Genomic DNA, 21,957 nt, shown 5'->3' with positions numbered 1-21,957 from the left:
TGTATGGGACGTACTAAAAGATAAGTAGTTAGTGAATTTATTTTGAAAAATTCATATCTCAAAAACCATTTGACCTACAGATGTCTGTTAGCACACAAATTAAACCCAGTTAAATGGGCTATAAAGTAGTTTAAGAAATTTATCTTCGCAGGAGTAGTAGTTTTCATATTTGCCAAATCAAAGTGATTTATAATTGTTTGGACAAATTTTCATGTGGCATGGCCAAGATATAGAGCTCCGAATGAAAAATCAATGATTTTTTAAGGTTTGGAAACAGCCGCCATTTTTTAATCCCCCTACCTATACTTAGCAGACTCATCAATTCTTGACTAGTAATTATACATAGTTTTTATTGAAGTAATCAAAAATTGGGGTGAGATGATTGCCTTTTTTTCTTCCCGGCTCTTAATACTTTTCGTTTTCGTAAATATATCTGATTTATGTTTATGACAGTCAGGATTTTTATGCAATTGAGCTTTCTATCAAAAGTCAACACATCTACTTTTTGAAAGTTATTATTTAAAAATTATCATGAGAGGATCTCATGTTGATAAGTTCACTATTTGCGGAGAATCTCAAAAAAGTTTGTAATAAACTAGTACGTTTTTTGTGTAGAATTTTAATTTGTCTGAATAAACTTCACTTTCTAACAGTGGATTACTATATCCATAATTATATCCACTACATTAAATATCTTTAGTGACCTCAGCTCCAATCAGTCATATTTTATTTGGCATATACGCTGATAAATTAAATTTATCGTTTATAATGACCTCGGATATAACGAAGCCTTATAAAACGGATATAGCCTTAAATATTCATTTTTATTGAAGTATATTGTAAGCACGGTAGTGACGACTGATTCTTTAATAAAGCAGTCATAATCTAACCATAGCAATTAATAATGTGGTAGTAATAATCGATTCCTATTTCACTATTAGATGATGTGTGTTAATTAGGCGTGTTAACCGGTTATAAAGGCGATCGGTTATAATCATGCTTGGCTCCATGGAAGTCGTTATAAACCATATCCAGTTTAATTGCACATTTGGATGGTTTCAAAGAAGTAAAAAAAATATATATATATAATAGAACTATAGATTATAACCGTAGGTTCATTTTTAATGATGATAATAATACAAAATTTAAGTCATCTTTAATAATTGAGTTCTTAAGAAATAAATTTTAATTTGTACCTTACTTTCTTTAGAAGCTGTAATATTTATAAATATTATTATTTAAAACTCCATAATTAAGGGCATAATTTTCAGAAATATCGTTTTAAATAGATGGAGATAAAGAAAGGGTATATGAAACAATCTTAGTTTCGCCAAATTTTAATATTTTGTCAAATAAACATCAATTAAAAGTCAGTGTAACTTGCATACTGGATAAGGTAGGAGAAACTTAAAACATTTATTATATGAAACAGATTTTTATGAAAAATCTCCTAATTCTGGAAAATATTAATAAAATTTAAAATGGGAATAATTCTCAATCAGTTTTTCTAACAACAATCCGAACACATCCCGATAATATTGAGTGCATATAAATTTGTTTCCATCAAGTTTATTGGAAAATGAAAAATAATTATTTTAAACAAGTCATGTTTTGTATAGTAAAATTTAGAAATTCGTGTGGCTATTCATCTTAATGCATGATTTGTGAATAACTGATTCATTAATGTTTTATTAATTTTCTAATTGTTAATTAATTTTAATATCATAAACAGGTAATTGTTAATTAATTTTAATATCATAAACAGGTAATTGTTAATTAATTTTAAATCATCGCTAAGATCTTTTTATTACTAATGTTTCGTACCGCTTTCAAATTTACTTTTTAAAAAGTGTGTATACTTCGGGACCTGTCCGTTATTTACTTCAGGTATCCCGAGTGTATGTTGAAGAAAATAATGTTTAGATTAGTGTCGAAAAGAGGTGTCGAAATTGTGAGACTTTTCTGGTTATTAATGAACGTGCGTATATTTAATTAAGTCAAATAAAATCCCTGAAGAGGCAAACTACGGTTAGTGTGTTAGCTGAAATATTATATTATTTCGATTAGTATTGGGTGGTCTCGTATATTACGATATTGGCTTATCTGTGTCTGACGTCTTCGACGCCGCGGTCACGTATTCTTCGTTCCCCTCGTCCAGGTTCAGCTGTGGGCGCAAATGGTGAAACTATGTATCTTCGCCTGGTGTTAGAATGACAGAAGTTTTTCCTCAGTGGCTGGCCAGCGTGTCTTCGGCTGTAGCGTGGTGGTGGGGGCAGTCCGGGTTCTATCTTGCATGCCACGATAGATAATTTAGACGGCATCGCAGTGTCCAGTGGCGGCGTCTTCGGGGTATTCCGGTGTCCGCAGCAAGGAGGGGGCATCAGAAAATGAGTCCCCCCGACCCCGACTATATACAAATTGAGAATAGACCCGAAAATATTGGATACTTAAATCCGTCTTACATTATATTTTATCCAATAACGTACACATTACTTACTTAGTATTTCTTATTTGTGAAGATGTGATTATTTTCATAATCATTTACGATTCATTCGCTTAATTTTAATCTCTTCTCCGATTTCTTTCTTAGTTCAGATATTCTAGGCACATTAGTAATGCATCCGAATATTTTGACTGCATGATTTGGAGTGGAGAATTTTTGTTCTTAACTGCATATTTTACGATTTTTTTTATTGCATATTACATAACATATCCCACAGATTTTTACAGTATGAAAATTCGAACCTTATTATACAAATGAATTATGGATTTTCACTATGTCTTTAACTAAGTCATCAAGTTAATTTTAGTAGAAAATATTTGAATGAAAATATATTTAGTGAAAATTAAGCTATATTTTCAATATTTATTATTATTATAGCTTTTATAAAAACATTACTGATATAATATAAAAAAAAATTTTAACCGATTAGCCTAGCTCAGTATGATAATTGGTTCGAACCAGATGTTCATTAGTTCCGAGGAATTTTAACTGAAGTATTTTCTAGATTCAACTCGGTCTCTTCGTGATATTAAAATAAAATTAAATATAGTTTAATAACTAGTAAGAGTTTAAAGACTGGATCAACTGGTGTCAGATGACATCGACTAGAGAATTTTCAATTCTTTTTACGATTTTTTCAAAATTCAATTTGTAAAAAATAATTGAATAAAATATACGTAGCCTATCGATATAATTTCCGAACAAACCCGTTACTTACAATATTTTTTTTAAGCCATGGCAGTGTTACTTTTAATTAATGATATGCTGATTAGAAAATCCATTAGAGACCAAATAACGGTTTTCCAACGCATAAAATATTGTGGGAAAACAATTAAGTAAGGCGGGGAAGCCAAAGGTTCGTAGTGAGAAGAGTAAATTGGGGTCCTTATCTCAAATTAAATCTGTTTCTTTTGTTCCTTCACTTTCTAGGAAAGCCCTGATCGGAAACAAGGCACCTCGAGAAATCAATTGGCATCGAGCACTGTCTCTAATATTAAAATACTAAACACACCCTCACAAAGACATGTTCAGCAGTCCATGCTTGAATGACACAAACACTACCTGGAATTATATCAAATATCGTTGGATCCGGGAAAAGTTGCAGAAGAATTCAAGAGAATAACGGATAAATGCGATCCGAAGAGATTGGGCAGTCTCAGTTGTTTCCTATTCGAACTCCTGTCTGTAAATTTCCTTTTATTCTTCTTTAGTTATTCATCAAATTCTTTAATATCTTGTATTTATCCATTTTCCACTGCTAGCAATAAGAACTGGTTATTTATTCCGAATAAACAAAATTAAACGTACTTAAGAAGACGATTTATTCAAAATTCGTCAGCTAAAAAGCTCTCTCAGACTTTTTTTAATGAAGATAAGTCCTATCTTATATTAAAGAAAACTTGATTTTCCATTAATTTACCGAGCTAAATATCGAGTGTAGGAGCCGATTTTAAAGACATTCTAAAAAAAGGGAAAAATCAATTATAATTTAATGCGCCACTTAAGTAAGTCGATTTTATCGAAAAAGTTATTTAACATCCCACTAATTTACTTGCATTTATTACATTTATTATTTCAGTTTCCTGCGACTTTTCACTATTGAGCTCAGCTGTTCAAAAATAGAGAAAGGCAGACTATTTTACAGGACTCTTTTGGACTTAAGGGGCAATCATTTACAAAAATAAATAATTGAATTTGATATAAAGGTTATTAAAGTTAACCCTTAGAGCGACAGGTGGATGGTATGAGGAATTCATAGCAGTATTTATTTGTCATACGTTTTGGTGTTATGAACTAATTTATTTATTTTTTTTTTTAGGTTTTATAATTCATTTTATAGTTATAAATGCATTATATTTTAATATTTTTTACATATTTAACCTATCCGACATCTCATTGAACCGAACTTCATAAGATTTACTCTCAACATATTGGCAGTTGTAATCGATCATTTTACAGTATATTATGCTTTATTTTCAGGATTTGATTTGTATTATTTTTTATTTCTGTGATCAAGTATATTCAATACAAAAAATATTTACTACAGTAATCTTTAATATCATCGATGAGAATGAAACTGAAATTCTAACATTCACAAAGATTACAAATGCATCAGAGTTACACACTACCTAACGAAGTAATAATATTTTATGAAATTGTAACATACCATGAGAAGATTTCTAGTTACAATAATTCACTGACAGACATCAAAACATGTTTGAAGTAATTCATAATTTCTGAAAACTTATTCTTACCTTAATAATGAATGTGTAATTAATTTTAAGTGTTCAGTGTAATGTTTATAGAAATTGTTAAGACATCGCCTAAAAACGTGTGTTTTGTCAAAAAGTCTAATTTGAAATTTTTCACGCTCTTAATAATTTCCTTACGATACATTCCATACAGGATAAATGAAGCTAAAAGAAAAAAATATACTTAATCTTGAAATATGGAACCACATTCTGATTGCTGACGTTGTAATATGGATATCAAAGAAACAAGGTGAGGTTGACTATTACCTCACTCCGCTATTTATAGGACAGGGATGCTTCGTATTTATCACGTTTGAAGTAAAATGGTGATCATCGTACGAGCGATGGTTTTGTGGATGAGAATGACACATGGATTAGATGTGTTAACTTTTCCATGAATTTTTCGAGGAAAACAAGAGTCAGGCAGACTAATTAGAAAGATGTAAGTCCCAGACTTGTTTATTTATGCAGTAAAAATCGCCAGAAATCTCAAAACACACGAGAGAGGGAGGAAAATTCACTAAATAGCTTAATGAGTAATTTAGAAAAGCTTTGGCGTAACCATCCTAGAGTTGTGATGTAATGTCTGACAGCACAGTCGTCGAGTGGTAATGACAAATAAGGAACTTTATCTCAGTGAGGAAGAATCTCAAGTAGTGGACTTTTAGTCACACTTCGTCTAATGAAATTTTTGTCTACGGTACTTTAATAGAAAAAGAAAATATTGAAACTTGGTTCCTTATTCCAAAAAATATTATAAAAGCATATTTCTACTCTATCACTAAAAAAGGGTCACAAGTAGCCTCATTTATTTAAAATCCTAATATTCATCGAAGTTCATATTCCCGCTAGTTTCCAACAGTCTTCATTTGCGTGTATTTTAACAAGTAAATATGAAGTTTTGAAAAGTTGTTCCCATATTTTGTTAAACTCGAAGTTGTATTACACACACATTCGTATCCACAGGAACAGGAGTACATTTCACGGAATTCAGTAAGGTCTATGTAATTGAAGAAGTTTAGAGATAAAGTAAATGACTTTGGTTCAATGCCAAAGTAATATTGCATTCCCGAAATAGCATCACTATCGTCGGATTAAATCGGTTTTATGAGAGAGCAACCCTTAACTCTGTTTAATGTTATGAATAATAAACATATGAGAAACTGTTGGATGGCCAAATAGATTTTTTTTAAAACTAGAAAATATATGAAGGGTTAGAGAATGTGGTTCGGAATCGTCTGTTTTCGTAAGTTTTAAATTATATTTCGAAAATATTGAGTTTGGTGAAATGGGTTCTTCTAAAAAATCATATTATATTACATTTACTACAAGAGTGGGCATATAACATACTTCTCAAAACCATACAGTTTTGAGATATAATATAAGGAGGGAATAAATATTTATATAAAGGCGAATAAATATAAAGGATATAAGGAGAGAATAAATATTTATATAAAGGAGGAATAAATGTAAAGTATATAAGAAGAGAATAAATATGAATCGCAATCACTCGATAGGGTCTATCAATGGCATACCTTTATATTGTCTATAAATTATTATTTATTTATTTATTTATCATTTATAACAATAATAAATTATTCTATTATTAAAGATTATGATAACAATATAAATTATAATTATTCATTTATAATACTAATAAATATAAATTATTAGAAAATTGTTTATGTGTTTATATTTTTAAACAATAGGCTCCATATTTCCAAAACTATATGTTTCCAAAAAAATTTGTATGTGGCTACTTTGTAGGAAATTGAATGAACTATAATAATAAAAATTATCCATTTCACTAAACCATGTAATTTCCGAGTTTAAAAAACGATAAAATATACAATTCTTAACACTCCAGTGAGACTGTAATGCATCTACTGAATGGGAGCTAAACAATGTTACGGGTTAGGTGTCTAGCTTGACAGGAATGAAATTTGTTCTCTCTATATCACATAAACAAGATGGTTTAATGGGAGAAAGTTAAAAATACACTTTGGTGGACAATTTAAAATACTACTATTTTAATAAGGGTAAGTTTTTCACGTTAAACCATAAAAAAACTAATAAAGTGTGTTTCTATTTTTCTAGTTATTAAGGATATATTTCCCATTCACACTAAAGGGAAAGACCCCTTCAGTTGGGGCGAGGTGTTTTTCGCAAATGAAAAACAATTGTCCTCCCCAGAGTAAATTTTCGCTGGTTCGGGTTAAATAAAACGGAGGACCTAAAATGAGAATTAAAAAAAATCCTTATAAGTGATATATATAATTTAATAAAATTAAAATATGAACAATGAAGCAAAAAAAATGAATCGTTCCCTGTTGTTACAAAAAATAAGAGTTAATTGTGAAATAAAAAAAATTCATAAATATATATATACAAACTAAAAGAATATTCTTTGTACAAAAAAATAATACTTTAGTTGGTGAGAAAAAAATAAGGGAATCTAAACAAACAAAAACAATGAAGCTCGATGAAAGAGAAGAAAAAGAAAATATGCGATGGTCGATATGCGCATATCGATAACTTCTTAAGAATAATATCTCCTCCGTAGCATCCGCCGTCATCCAGATGTTGATGACGAAGGTCGGTTAAAAAATTGGGTGGGTGAGGGTCCTGAAACGTACCCCAAAAATCTAGTGGCCTCAATAAGCGGTGAGCCGGTGGGTGCCTCCTAATTCTGACTGCAGATTCTAGACTACCTTATCAGTCTGTAATCCCGTTAGAGTTCGCAATGTTGTTGTAGAAATGCTATACTGGAGCGATGTATTTATACTTCCGTACCACAATAAACCTCTAATTGTCCATGATTTATGTAAACAAATTTTTTAATATAAATTTAAACTACGATTACCTTGTGGTTAAACAAATAAATAAAAAATAAACTTATAACTAACAAAAATATATATATAAACCAGTTGGAAGTAAAATGTAAATAAATAAAAAAAGAAATTGAACTTTTGGACTTCATCAACAGCTTCTGTTTTTTTTAAATGCTTGGGTTTGGTATTTTATTTTTTAATCAAATTTGACTGCACTATAAGTTTAAATATTTTGCTGCACTCTTTCCATTTCCGTAAGTCCTATTGTATACACCGCTAGATTCTATACAATATTCTATCCTATTCTATACACCAATATATTCTGAAAAACTCAAGAAATTTTAAAGGAGAAAAAAAAATATTATTTTCGAGCCTCAAGGTATTTACCCTCCTTCAATGAGTTTGTAAGATCGTGTAAAGAAAAGTAATAATTAAAATTGAAAAACTATAAATTTAAATTAAAAGTGGAAAAATAATAATTTTACATAAATTTTATTTTATTTTTATCAATTTAAACATTTTTCTCTCCTCAATTTTTCATCTAAAAGTAGCAGAATAAATTCGAAAGGTTGAATGTGGGCAGCGATACTAACCCGCCATGCGCTCAGGAATGGCAAAATGGTGTAACCGTGCGCCCTAAATGTATTTATTCGTTGTAAAATAAGTTCGTAGCGTTTTTTAATATTTCAATTTACTCAGCAAAGCGCTCGGGACGTCCTTTAATAGTTGATGACCAAATTCAAGCATTGGCCACGGACAACCCTCACTCCACGACACAGGATATCGCAGAAACGCTTAACATATCTCATGCAGGTGTCTCAAATCATTTGGGGGCTGCGAGATATGTTTCTCGAAGTGATAATGGGTTCCTCATAATTTGACTGAAAAGAATTTATTGGACCGCATATCCATTATCGATTTTTTAGAAATTATTGGAGTTTGGTTGGGATGTGATCACCCACCAACCCTATTCACCAGACCTTGCACCAACTGATTTTCAATTATTTCGGGCCCTTCAAAACTCTCTTAATGGGAAGCACTTTAATTCGCTCGAGGATTGCAAAACGTAAAAATCTGAGAAGTTCCGGGAAGACGTAATTGAAAAATTATCTAAAGATGGCAACATGTAATAGATCAAAGGATCATATATAATTGATTAAACATATTTATAAGAATCTGAAGTTTTTATTGAAACCATCACTAAAAAACGCAACGAACTTATTTTAAACCCAATATTCCATTACAGTTTAACCATATATATACATATAAATTTTTTTTTATAATGATTCTTCATTCGATAATTTAAAATTTCGGTTCAAAAATTAGATCAATTTTAGGCGTTGACATGTTATTTTCAACATTGACACTGCTTCATGTATTCCAGTTCTTTTTGCTGACACAAATCTATTAAATTAGGACTTGGTATATAAATCATAGTGCTATAATTTTTTTTATTATGCATTACATTATACCTAAATAAAAAATTAATTAAATAAAATTTACATATTTTGTTATAAATGAGTGCAAATTTTAAGTCTGAATTACAATAGATTATTATTAAAATAAACAATAAAAATGATTACCCAAACTTTTTTTTTACATTTTCTCCAACAGTTAATAATAAGTAACTTATATTTTCGATTTTTAGTTTAATTATGTATAATAAAAACTATTTTTACTTTACTTTTTTTAATTCTTACTATATAATTCTATTGGTGTTCAATAATGAAAATTTCATACTACCTCACAGTATTTTAATACAAAAATAGGATCTATGGATTACCTGTAACTTTTTCACCCTTAAAAGACACTTTTCCTAATCATCAAAGAAATCAGTTATTTTAAAAAATATATGTTCAACTATTTGATTTTTTTTACAAAATGATAATATATATTCTTAGGTAACATGAGAATCGTAATTGAAAAAGAGTAACTAAAAAACGTTTCTAGGCCCTTGGACGTTAAATTAGAAACATGTTCTAATTACTCAAATATAATGTCATAAAAATAATTTCGAGCACCAGTACAAATAAAAATGCACCAATATCAAGAGTTATGATAGTTCAGAATAAGTGAATTGATTTCTTTCTCAAAAACCCTTTTTCTGATTGAGACTTTTCAGGATAGTGCTACTTTCCATCCCCTCTTTTCCATCCATCAGGGTAACATTTTCTTTCCCTACTTTTACAAACTGCTTATTCTTTCTCTTTGTTCTTTGAAGGATTTCCCTTGTTCTCTTCTGGTTGCCGATTTCTCTGGTTGAACCATTACTTCTTTGTGATTGTTTTTCCATTATCATAAAACCGTTCAAAAATAATTGTTTATCAGAGTTAAAAAAAATCTTACATTCGAGTATTACATTAACGGTTATCTTATTTTATTATATATACATATTTCATATATTAAAGTTCCATTTTCATATTTTTGTCTTCTTTTTTTTAACCTGATATTTTATTTTTATTACAATTAATATGAAAATGTGATTTGAATTAAATTTAGTAGTTTAGGTAAAAATAATGACCAGGTTCATGTAGCAAAACTTTTAAAGTATAGGATAAATTTTTAATTCTTTATTTTTTAAATAATTACAACTATAAATAATTGAATTTGATATAAAGGTTATTAGAGTTAACCCTTAGAGCGATAGGTGGATGGTATGAGGAATTCAAGCAGTATTTATTTGTCTTACGTTTTGGTATTATGAACTAATTTTTTTTTTTTTTTTTTAGGTTTTATAATTCATTTTGATAAATAATTACAGTTATAAATGCTTTATATTTTTAATTTTTTTACATACTTACCCTTTCCGACATCCCATTGAACCGAACTTTATAAAATTTACTCTTTACAGTATATTATGCTATATTTTCTGCATTTAATTTGCAGATTACTAATGGAATCAGTTAAACATTGTTCTTACATTTATAGTTCATATTTCATATATTAAATTTGCATTTTCATATTTTTGTCTTTTTTTCAACCTGATATTTTATTTTTATTAAAATTGATATAAAAATGTTATTTGAACTAAATTTAGTAGTTTAGGGAAAAATAATGAGCAGGTTCATGTAGCAAAACTTTTAAAGTATAGGATAAATTTTTATTTCTTTATTTTTTAAACAATTACAACAATAAATAATTGAATTTAATATAAAGGTTATTAGATTTTTTTTTTTTTTTTTTTAGGTTTTATAATTCATTTTCATAAATAATTACAGTTATAAATGCATTATATATATTTTTTTTTTTACATATTTACCCTTTACAACATCTCATTGAACCGAACTTTATAAGATTTAATCTCAACATATTGGCAGTAATTTGTAATCGATCATTTTACAGTATATTATGCTATATTTTCTGCATTTGATTTGTATTACTTTTTTATTTCTGAGTTGAAAATTTTGAATCGAGTATATTATTAATACAAAAAAATATTTACCACTGTAATCTTTAATATCTCCGATGAGAATGAAACTAAAATTCACAAATGTTACAAATGTATCAGAGTTTGACACTACCGCAAAGTAATAATATTTTATGAAATTGGGACATACCTAAGAAGATTTATTGCTCCAATAATTCACTGACAGACATAAAAACATGTTTGAAGTAATTCATAATTTCTAGAAACGAATTCGTTCCTTAATAACGAATGTGTAATTAATTTTAAGTTTTCAGTGTAATGTTTATAGAAATTGGTAAGATCGCCTAACATTGCTTAACATCGCCTAGAAAGTTCTCCAGTACTGAAGCAGCAATAATAGTTTATAATTAGTATAAAATTATAAGTTGATAATTTTAAAATTTGCTTTCATTCAAAGAATAATGCAAAAACAGTAATGAAATATAAAAAATAGTTTAATTATAGTTCTGTGAAATCTTAAATGATGTAGAAAAATTATTTTTACAATTTTAGCTGTTTTGTGCTACACAGAAGTAACATAAGAGTTTATTAAACTTCAAAGCTAAATCTAAAACTAGATAGCCCATTCCCGTCACCCTCCTTTATATAAAAACTCAGACAAAATCAACAGGTGCTTATCTAAATGTTTGAGTGAAAATCTTGGATTTATAGAAATCTTTTCTCTTAACTGTGGACCGTCTCCACTGATTAAATCAAAGCACATACATGTATAAATTTTAATTAGTACTATTCACATTTTTCCTCTAAAGAGCAGTCTATTGCACAATTGCATATACAGCTTATTACTCTGCACTATTGCATATACAGATTATTACTCTGCACTATTGCATATACAGCTTATTACTCTGCACTATTGCATATACAGATTATTACTCTGCACTATTGCATATCCAGCTTATTACTCTGCACTATTGCATATCCAACTTATTACTCTGCACTATTGCATATCCAGCTTATTACTTTGCACTATTGCATATCCAGCTTATTAGTCTGCACTATTGGATATCCAGCTTATTCCTCTGCGCTATTGCATATCCAGCTTATTACTCTACAATATTGCATATCCAGCTTATTACTATTGCAGTTTCCAACTTCCTTCGGTCTTAGTTGCGTCGAGATTTCGCTAATAGTTTTCTTGAAGATCTTTCGTAAGCCATTCTTAAAACTTACTTGGAATCATCTTAGTCACTTCATTCAAAACATATAAAAAACTCAGCAAAAAACAAAGCTCAGTAAAAAAACTTGTATCATCCGAATTGTTCTTCTACTCCACTCATATCTCAAATTTATTCTTCCATGATTCCTGTGAAGCAGCATTTATTCGAAGAACAAAAGGACCAGTTCTCTGTCCTTATTTAACGAAAATGAAATTAATCCGTAAATAAGAAAAAACCGTAAGTTCTAGTTCATTCTATATTACTTAGACGAACCGATCCTTTACAGCAGCTTTAAAGCATGCTTGGTGGTCAATTTATTTATTACTCTAGTTTTTAATTTAGTTTTGTATTACTATCTCGAGTTATAATAAATACAAATTATTTTCTCTTCATTAATGTCCTACTTTTTGTCGCCTAAGAGGTATCTTGTGAGCATTTATCTCATGGTAGACGATTTGTACTATTTTTTTATATAACTATATGTGATGATAACAAAAATCATTTCGATTACTTTCAATGCAATTTGAAATTGTAAATTTCATTACTATCTCTTCCAGCAGTGGCTAAAGAATCCAGATCTCGTAAAATATCTATGATCTTCTAGCCTTGGTTCATGATTAAAACTAAGAAACGCAGATGTAATATAAAGAAAACATATGAAATACTAGGAAAACATAGACGTTTATATCTCAATATGAAAAAAATGCTCAAGGCTATATTACTCTTAAAATTCTTAATAATATTACCCTAGAAAATAACCAATTATAATATTTTTGAATAAAAAGTTTTATTCTTACCATAAAAAATAAACGCTTCATAACTACATGTTGTAATAATTGAAAATTGATTTTATTATTGAAATGTGTGATAAGTTCTAAACCGTATAGCTGAAAATAGTGGTTCTTTTCAGAATACTTGAATCTATATAAACTATCAAGGGCTAACTTAAGGAAAAATTACTATGCTGTCATCACCTGTAACAGGTGGCACAATTACTCTCACCAATTTAACTAATTTTTATAAGCATCTGGAATTTATGAAGATTACTATGTTTTTGGTTGGTTACCTCAAGAATAAACCTCTTCCCCCTACTTATGACAGAAATAAACAGACGGGGGATAAACAAAAATTATAGATTGTTAAATAACGTGTTGGTTAAATTTACTATTACTAATACATATTATTTATAATAAATAAAACACGCCAAATAATTCTTTAAATGCGTCAGATTCAATAAATAATCTTACATGTTTTAAATAAATTTAAAGTATTATTTAAATATTTATATTAGTAGTATTTAATGTAGTATTGAGAAGGTTGAAATACAGTTCCTCAATAAAAACCCTATGAAAGGAAGTAAATATAACTCCTGCAGAAAAAATAAATGGATATGGATAAGCCATGAAAGGACCATAAAAACTATAATAAAAATATATCTTAAAAGTTATGAGAAAGAATATCATAAGTATAAATACACATAAAAAGAAACGAATATCATCAAATAATATAGTTAAAAAATAATTATACTTAGTAATTTTCTATTATTGTTATTTAACACTTGTATTGATTACAATATTTTTTTTGTTATTATGTTCTCTATATGTATATTTAATTTTTTCCAGAACGATTTTCATGACTTAAGTAAAAAAAGTGTTCAAGGAAAGCAAGGACGGTTGGAGGCGTTCAAAATTCATTGATCTTGAAATGGAGCGGGGAAAGATGAACCTTAGCAGAGAGATAATGATATTGTGGAGGAGAAGTTAAGGTAATCTTAAAGTCATGAGGGGGGCGCAAACAGAAAGAAGAAAAATATAGCGACAGTGAGAGTGGCTGTGAGAGTCCTATCTGAATATTGGGCCCTCTTGTGATTCAGTTTGTAAAGGTTCGCTATCTGCAAGGTATAAGGTTCCTATCCACACACCTCCTGAATTCTCATTGGCTGCTCACTCCCTGCCAGATTCTTTACTATTCACATCACACCTCTCATCTCCAATGCCTTATGTTACCTTCCGCTGCATATTTACACTCTAAACAACATATCCTACACTTTTTTTTATTTACAGTATTCAAAGAAATCAAAGAGCAATGCTTAAAGTAATAAAATTCGAAGAGTTGACGTTTGTACCTATCAACTAAGGTTTCCAACCTTTTTAGGTATGGAATAGTATTTCATAGTTTAGTATTTTTACTGACATTAATTTTATCGATTATTATTTTTATAATCCAATTCTTATCAGTTTTTTTTTTCATTTTAATATCAAACTAATAAAATAGGTAAAATGTATTAATATCTCATGTCGGATAATTATGAAAAAAAATAATCCACATTGCATAGAGTCCAGTCTAATTAGGACCTGAAATTTGGGAGATGTTTTGAAAATTTACTCATTCATGTTTCTTCAGGTGAGGTGGCAAATTTCAATTTCGACACCTCTAATTTGCCTCGAAAATATTTTTAAAAAATTATATATTTTCATTATTTTCTTTAATATTAAGAAAAACGAGCATTTTTCAGACGCATCAACTTCTACTAAATTAAGTAAATTCCTTATATTTTTACTTTATAATTTATTTCTTTTCTGTCTCAAGCATGGTTCCGAAAACATTTCTTATTCGAATAAATTCCATTACCCACGTTATACTACATCAATGAACAATAAATTATCTACTATATTCCAATGATCATTTTTATTTATTTATTTTTAACGTGGTCCGACAATAGGAGTGTAGTCCCACCAAACTAGGATAAAAAATAGGTTTCGGTTGAACCTTTTAGAGAATTCCTGAAAATGTTTCATTTATTATTTTTTGTTTTAATTTTTAACGTTCTTTCTGCTAACCAATAGGTTAAACCACATCTCGCCTCATGACTTTAGTCGCGCTCTATTCAAAACTAAGGTCCAAAACCAAAACGATCATCAGAACGAACATCGTTAGTAATTTATTCTTCTTTAATTAAGTATAATATTTACATAATTTATTAAATACATAATTATGAGAAGATAGTTTACCTTGGATAATATACATAGAAGGAGAAGGTGGTTGCGTGTGGGGCAGAGAATAACACAAATAAATTAAAAAAATTATTTCTTAGTCCCAACGTTTCGGCCAGAATTTCTAGACTTCATCAGGGCTATGAACAAGTTATAGATTTTTTTCGTTCTTAGCTCTGATGAAGACTAGAAATTCTGGCACAATACAAAGTTTTTTTTTTATTTGTATTATTCTCTGACCTCACCCCAACCATCTTCTCCTCATATATTATATAAATATTTACACAGATACAAATATAGAAATACAGGTATTTATCAAATTAATAAAAAAAAAAAACTATTTATTTTTAACCAACGTTTCACCTCACCTTGCAGGGCTTCTTCAGGGCTAAATGAGAAAAAAAGATACAAACATTTTAGAATCAACAGAACATTAGAAATAAAAACCTTTTCAAAACAATTGTTAAGTTTATAAATTATATTTAAAAAAAACTAAAAATAATAACAATATGAGGAAATGTACATGTTGGTAGACTAGAGATAAGTTACTAATAAAAATAACCAGTTGTTATATAAGTTCTCAATATAGATCTAGACACATAAATTGCAGGAGACTACTCGTTAAAACTTGTTTTAAATGTATGTGTCTATATCAATATTGAGAACTGATATCACACGTAGTTATATTTATAAATAACTCGTCTCCAGTCTACCAACATGTATATTTCCTCATACTGTTATCATTAATATTTTATTATTTTTAGGTTTTCTATATACATTACGAACTTAAAAATTGTTTTGAAAAGGTTTTTATTTTTAATGTTCTGCTAATTCTAAAATCTTTGTATCTTGTTTATTCATATAGCCCTGACGAAGCCCTGTGGGGCGAAACGTTGATTAACGAAAACTAGTTTTTTGTAACTGATTTGATTCCTTTATTGACCGCCACCCGGACTATATTCCTCCAATAAATATAAAATAGTAAATATAAAAAATAAATAAACTGTGCGATATATGCAGTAATAGAATGCATACTATCATGCTATATATAAATTCATTTAAAAGAAAATTTTAAAAAAATCAAGCGGAAGTAATTTATTCAGTTGGAAAGGTTATGACTAGCCACTAAAAATAAGAATTTATTTTTTTTTAATTTCAGGAGGAATATACTCCTTAAGTATGCATAGCCTAAGTGCTTGCAACCAACCAGGTAAAAGACTGCGGACTCATAGTTTATTATCAATAATCCAGTGTCTCTAATCTCAATACATTTTCGAAAAACTAAATGGTAACAAAAAATTCCTTAGTACACTGATCGTTTTATTACCGCTCCCCACCCCCTTCCATCTAAAATAACCGAGCGTCAAGTGTTTTTATAAAAGGAAATTAATTTTATAATTAATTAGACACATAAGAAAAGAAACATTTATACCCATACATTTAAATATACAAAAGTAATATTGTTAACAAAATAGTAGAACGTTAACGTTTGTAAATAAAATAATAAAATGCTAAATAGTGCTTCTTCAAAGAGTGCAAGAGTCGGGAAGAAAAAAAGGCAGTTATTTCACCCCAATTTTTGATTACTTTAATGAAAACTATGTATAATTACTAGTCAAAACTGACGAGTCTACCAAGTATAGGTAGGGGGAATAAAAAATGGCGGCTGTTTCAAAACCTTAAAAATATATCAATTTTTCATTCGGAGCTCTATATCTTAAAAACTACCAACAACACTAGAAAATCTAAAAAAGCATTATTTAAAGAAGTAAATTATCTTTGTAGGGGTAGTAGTTTTTATGATATTCACATATTAATATAAATTCGGCAAATGAAAATTTGTCCGAACAACTATAAATCAATTTATTTTAGCAAATTTCATGAAAACTGCTACTCCTACGAAAATAAACGTCATAAGCTAATTTATAGCTCATTAAACTAGCTTTAATTTGATTGCTAATAGACATCTGCACGTCAAATGGTTTTTGAGATATAAAATTTTCCAAATAAATTCACCAACTACTGATCATTCAGTACGTTCCATACATTTTTATGAAATGTTGCTTTTTAAAAAGCTATATCTCGAGAACTATTGAACGTAAATAGCTCTATTAGGGCTTACATTTTAGCAAATTTACTCTACTTTAAATGACGCTTTCTTGGATTTTCTATTATTGTTGGTAGTTGTAAAGATATAGAGCTCCTAATAAAAAAATAATTATTTTTAACGTTTTGAATCAGCCTCCATTTTTTATTCACCCTACCTATACTTGGCAGACTCATAAATTTTGACTAGTAATTATACCTACTTTTCAATTAATTAATCAAAAATTGGGGTGAAATAACAGCCTTTTTTCTTCTCTTGAGCTCTTGTACTGAAGGTGATATCGAATATTCAAGAATTTAAAAAAAAATTAATATTTATTATTGGAGTTTTTTTTTTTTACTGAAATAATTTTTCCATAAGAATTTTAATCCAAAATAGATCATAAACTAAAACATTGTTGTTGTTTTTTAAAATGAGGCAAACGTTTTACACATGATAAATAAGCACTGTTATTAACCCAGATGATCAAATAAGCCGTACTTGTTATAATGGATCGTTTAGAGAACTTACTAATGGAGCCAAGTAAGGCGGGCTTTGAAGGATTAGTTTCAATAACTTAGTACCTCAGGATATTAACCTAAATCATTCATCTAAGCCTAATTCAAAAAGCGACTTTAATTCATGAGCTGTTAAAAGTTATACAACATTCAGAAATCATAAAATATATAGCCATCGTTTCATTTGAAATTTTTTGTTTTTAATCAGCACTGTATTATTCACTTAATTTTGATTTTCTTACCTATTGTTGTTTCTAAAATACATTAGTAGGTACGTTAAAAAATTAGCATTGACTAATAAAATTTTCATTCCAAAAGTATTTTTTATTTCCATCGAATAATACAAATACTACATAACACTGAATTAAGGGAACTTCATCCAATAAATATAATTCAATTGACAGCATTGCAGCGTATAAGATGGGTTTATAATGTTGTAGGGCTTAGTAACGAGTAGATCTCTAAAATGTCAATAAACACTGAACCGACGGGCAAACGTTCGAGTGGTAGACCGAAACGTAGATAGGAGGATTAGATTCGCTTTATGATATTAATAAACTTAGATTGGATAAAGCTATTATGTAGTTGAATCCAAAGTATTTCTTATTGCTTTATTATTTGTTATTCCATTTTCCATCCTATCATTGGATTTTTTAAGGTTTATATCCCAAATTTTGTAAATTGATTTTTTGGGGTAAAAATTCTCAAGAAATATTTTAAATATCATACTTCTTACTGTTTTCAGCCTACTTGTATCCGTTATTTTTATAGCTTTGTTTACATAAAATGCCACCTACATATTTAATCATTATTTTGACTATTCCTGATTTTTAAAGTATATTTTTTATTAGATCATTCATCATTAATTCTGCTATTAATACTGATAAATTTGGGATATAAACCTTGAAAAATCCGATGATAGGGTGGAAAATAAAATAACAAATAATAAAGCAATTAATAAAAAATACTTTGGATTCAACTACATAAAAAGTTTATCAGAAGATATCCAGAAGTCATTTAAAGATGATGATGTTGACGAATTTAGTATAGACCTAACAATTAAATTAAGCATTATTATAGCAATTTGAAGGACGAAATTGAAATAAAACGTCAATATGGATTAATATATAAAATTGCGTATTTAAATTGTCCAGCTATCTATATTGGTGAAACAAAGCAATTGTTGGGGGATAGAATACATATTTATTTATATTTCAGTAAGATAAACAGAGAACAATTTAGCAATGTTAAAAAAGTCGCACTAAAAAAAAAAAAGGAAAAAAATGAGTTCAGGGACCACAAAAACCATACACCCTAATATATTTCGACCCACACATTAAAGCCAACAGTAATAGATATAGCACGTTAGGAAACCCTTAAGCAGAAACGACACCATGACTTCTATAGGTTTTAGAGGAAAAATGCACCAGCAAAAAATATTTATATATATTAAATTCCTATTAATATTAAAAATGTTAATTTGAAAAATAAAAATCATAATTACGTTCCCAAAAGCCGTTTAATGCCAATTAAAAAAAACAACAATATTTAATATTAATTACAGTTTAGTAACCAAGCTGGACAATATTCATATTCGCACAATATATGTTTGAAAATATGAGCATTATCAAAATTCGACTAATATAAAATTTTTGGATAAATAATTTAATTTTTATGTCAGTTTATGAACAAAATAACAACAATATTTCGGGAACGAGTCTGCTGCTGAAGGTTTGATTTTCCGCATAGAAAGTTAAAAGGACAAAACGTATTCCCCATTTTTTTATAATGAGCCGTCTAAGTGACAATGAATACATGTTTACTTTTAAAAATGTATTTTTCGGTTTTTTTATTAATAAATATAATTCAGAAGTGAAATTTAATTTAATTAAAATTTTTAAACGTCACCCCCTTGATTCCGATAAAACGAAAAATAAAATTAGTTACCACCCTTAGATGTCGAATTATAATGGTCAGACTCAGGCATAAGAACCAATAAAACATATTTTTCACATAAAATGACTAATAATAGGAAAAAATTATACTTATATAATTTTAATATTAATTAAACTGGTTTCAAGCGTCGCGTTCGAATTTTCCTGTTCTCAACAGGCGTAACGGTTCGAGTATTTATCATTTTTAGTCATTCTAATCTCGTATGCCAATGACTCTTTTACAAGTAAAAAACAAAAATAATCAACAAAATGATAGAGAACGTATAGAAATAAAATACTGAGTAAATAACTGTTTACCGCTTTATGCAGACCAACGTTTAATTACGTTTTTAAACACTTTCATGCACTATATAGGGTTTATGATGACCCCATGTTCTGTAGACATTTGTTGATATGCCCCTAAGAAATTGATATCAGGCTTATATGATACGCTTGTAGTTTCCATCAAAATCAGATGCGTAGCTCATCGTACATTCCGTCGATCAATCATCACTCACAGCACAGTATTGCATCGCTATCGGATTTATACACCTGTACCAATTTCAGCTTCATCGGATAATCGGAAATGAGTTAAAATAAAATTACACATGCATTTCCGGCAGCAGTTAAATGGAATAATAGCGTTTAAAATTAATATCGATTCCACCAATATTTTCTTTTACTTCTGTATCTATCTTTTCTGTTGAGACAAAAGTTGTTTTAATAACATCATACCACCGTGTTCTGTTTACAAAAGGAGAGCGAACAAACAACTAGGAAAAGCAAACCCGACCCATCGTATCCACAGATATGTATTAGCTTTGAAATGGTACTCACCTAGAGCAAATGACTTGTACAGCAACGCAATAAGAAAGATTGATATGCCTGAAACAAAAATAAAATAGTTTAATTTTATATTTTTCTATTGCAATTAATGAGGAATAGTTTTAGTAACATTTTTTTATAATTTTTATAGGAAATATTATTTTCGAAATTCTGGTAAGAAAATTAATATATTTTCTAGCACCAAAGGGCAAATACATACAATTTTCAACAACCTTACATAATACCATATCAAACAACAACGGAATAAAATTAGCAGTCTAAAAATAAAAAATAAAAAAATTTCTTTCATTTGTTTTTTCTGATAAGAGAATGTACAGAGGCTAATACATTACTAGAAGGAAAACAAATGCATACATTTAAATAACGCACAAGTATACATAAAATCCTAATCCCATAAAATAATAACTATTTGTATGACAAATATTTAAGTTTAGTAATGTTTAAGCAATAGAGACACATATATTTATAACAGAACAAATTTACATAAACTTTAGTCGTAGTTTATTTTAAGCATAGCACATTTTTTATTTATAATGATTTTTTTCAAAAATTCAATTCTATTAATTTTATTACATTAGTATATAAAGTAAATGTTCTGATGGAAATAAGCATTAATGATGGAATAACCTTTAATGTAATGGACAATTCGATTTGACCTATACTCGGCGAAAATAGCGTTCTTTAAGGTCACAGAATACATACTTTAGCTTAAAAGTAACTTTACGTAAAGGAATGTTAAACTGTTAAACATATTGGCTTCGATTTTGATATATTAATTATTTGTTTATAAAATTTAAAAGTTTAATTACGAGTATTAGTAATCAGTACTTCAAAAAATGTTTACAAAATGTAAAGCAATCGTTCTCATCATTTAGCACTTAGAGTAACTCCTACTATTTTAATTGTTTTTTTTTGTTTTGTTTTCTGTCAAGGTAATTTTTATTAATGGAAATAACAACTTCATTTCACTTCGTATTCTGTGCTTATTTAATCTTTACTAATTATTTTCAACTATATTACATTTCAATACAAAAAGAATTAATCAGGAGATTACAGAATTTTTTTTTCAATTACGTAGTATTTAAGTACAAGAAGTTATTGATTACAAGTTTACTCACAATTTTCCAGTTTGGTGTAATCAATTACAAAAGTACTCACTAATTTTAGGACTTGGTATAATCAATTACAAAGGTAATAATTGTTGATTACTTGATAAATTAAATTAAATTGTTTATCATATGTTAAATGTAGAAAATGCTTGATATTTTATTTCAAATTAAAATGATTATCAATAACCTTATTCAAACCCCAATATTTATGCTCTAAACAACTTCATAGAGAGTGAATAAATAAAGATAATTTTTTTTTAATAATTTATTTATTGTTATATAAACTGTATACATATACACA

At 28.5% G+C, this 21,957-nt stretch overlaps 1 protein-coding gene across 1 annotated transcript in view; it reads right to left on the bottom strand.

Annotated features, from left to right (window-relative positions):
• The window catches only part of LOC106684073 (beta-1,3-glucosyltransferase), a 92,975-nt gene that overhangs the window by 51,453 nt on the left and 19,565 nt on the right, over nt 1-21,957 (bottom strand). The window contains exon 2 of the mRNA XM_014425925.3: nt 20,539-20,586. Coding sequence (XP_014281411.1) covers nt 20,539-20,586 — 48 coding nt within the window. The remainder of the gene's footprint in view (nt 1-20,538; nt 20,587-21,957) is intronic.

This window comes from Halyomorpha halys, unplaced genomic scaffold (genome assembly GCF_000696795.3).
Source record: "Halyomorpha halys isolate HHAL.00 unplaced genomic scaffold, Hhal_1.1 Scaffold541.1, whole genome shotgun sequence".
NCBI classification, from domain to species: domain Eukaryota; kingdom Metazoa; phylum Arthropoda; class Insecta; order Hemiptera; family Pentatomidae; genus Halyomorpha; species Halyomorpha halys.
This window is presented reverse-complemented; position numbering and strand designations above follow the sequence as displayed.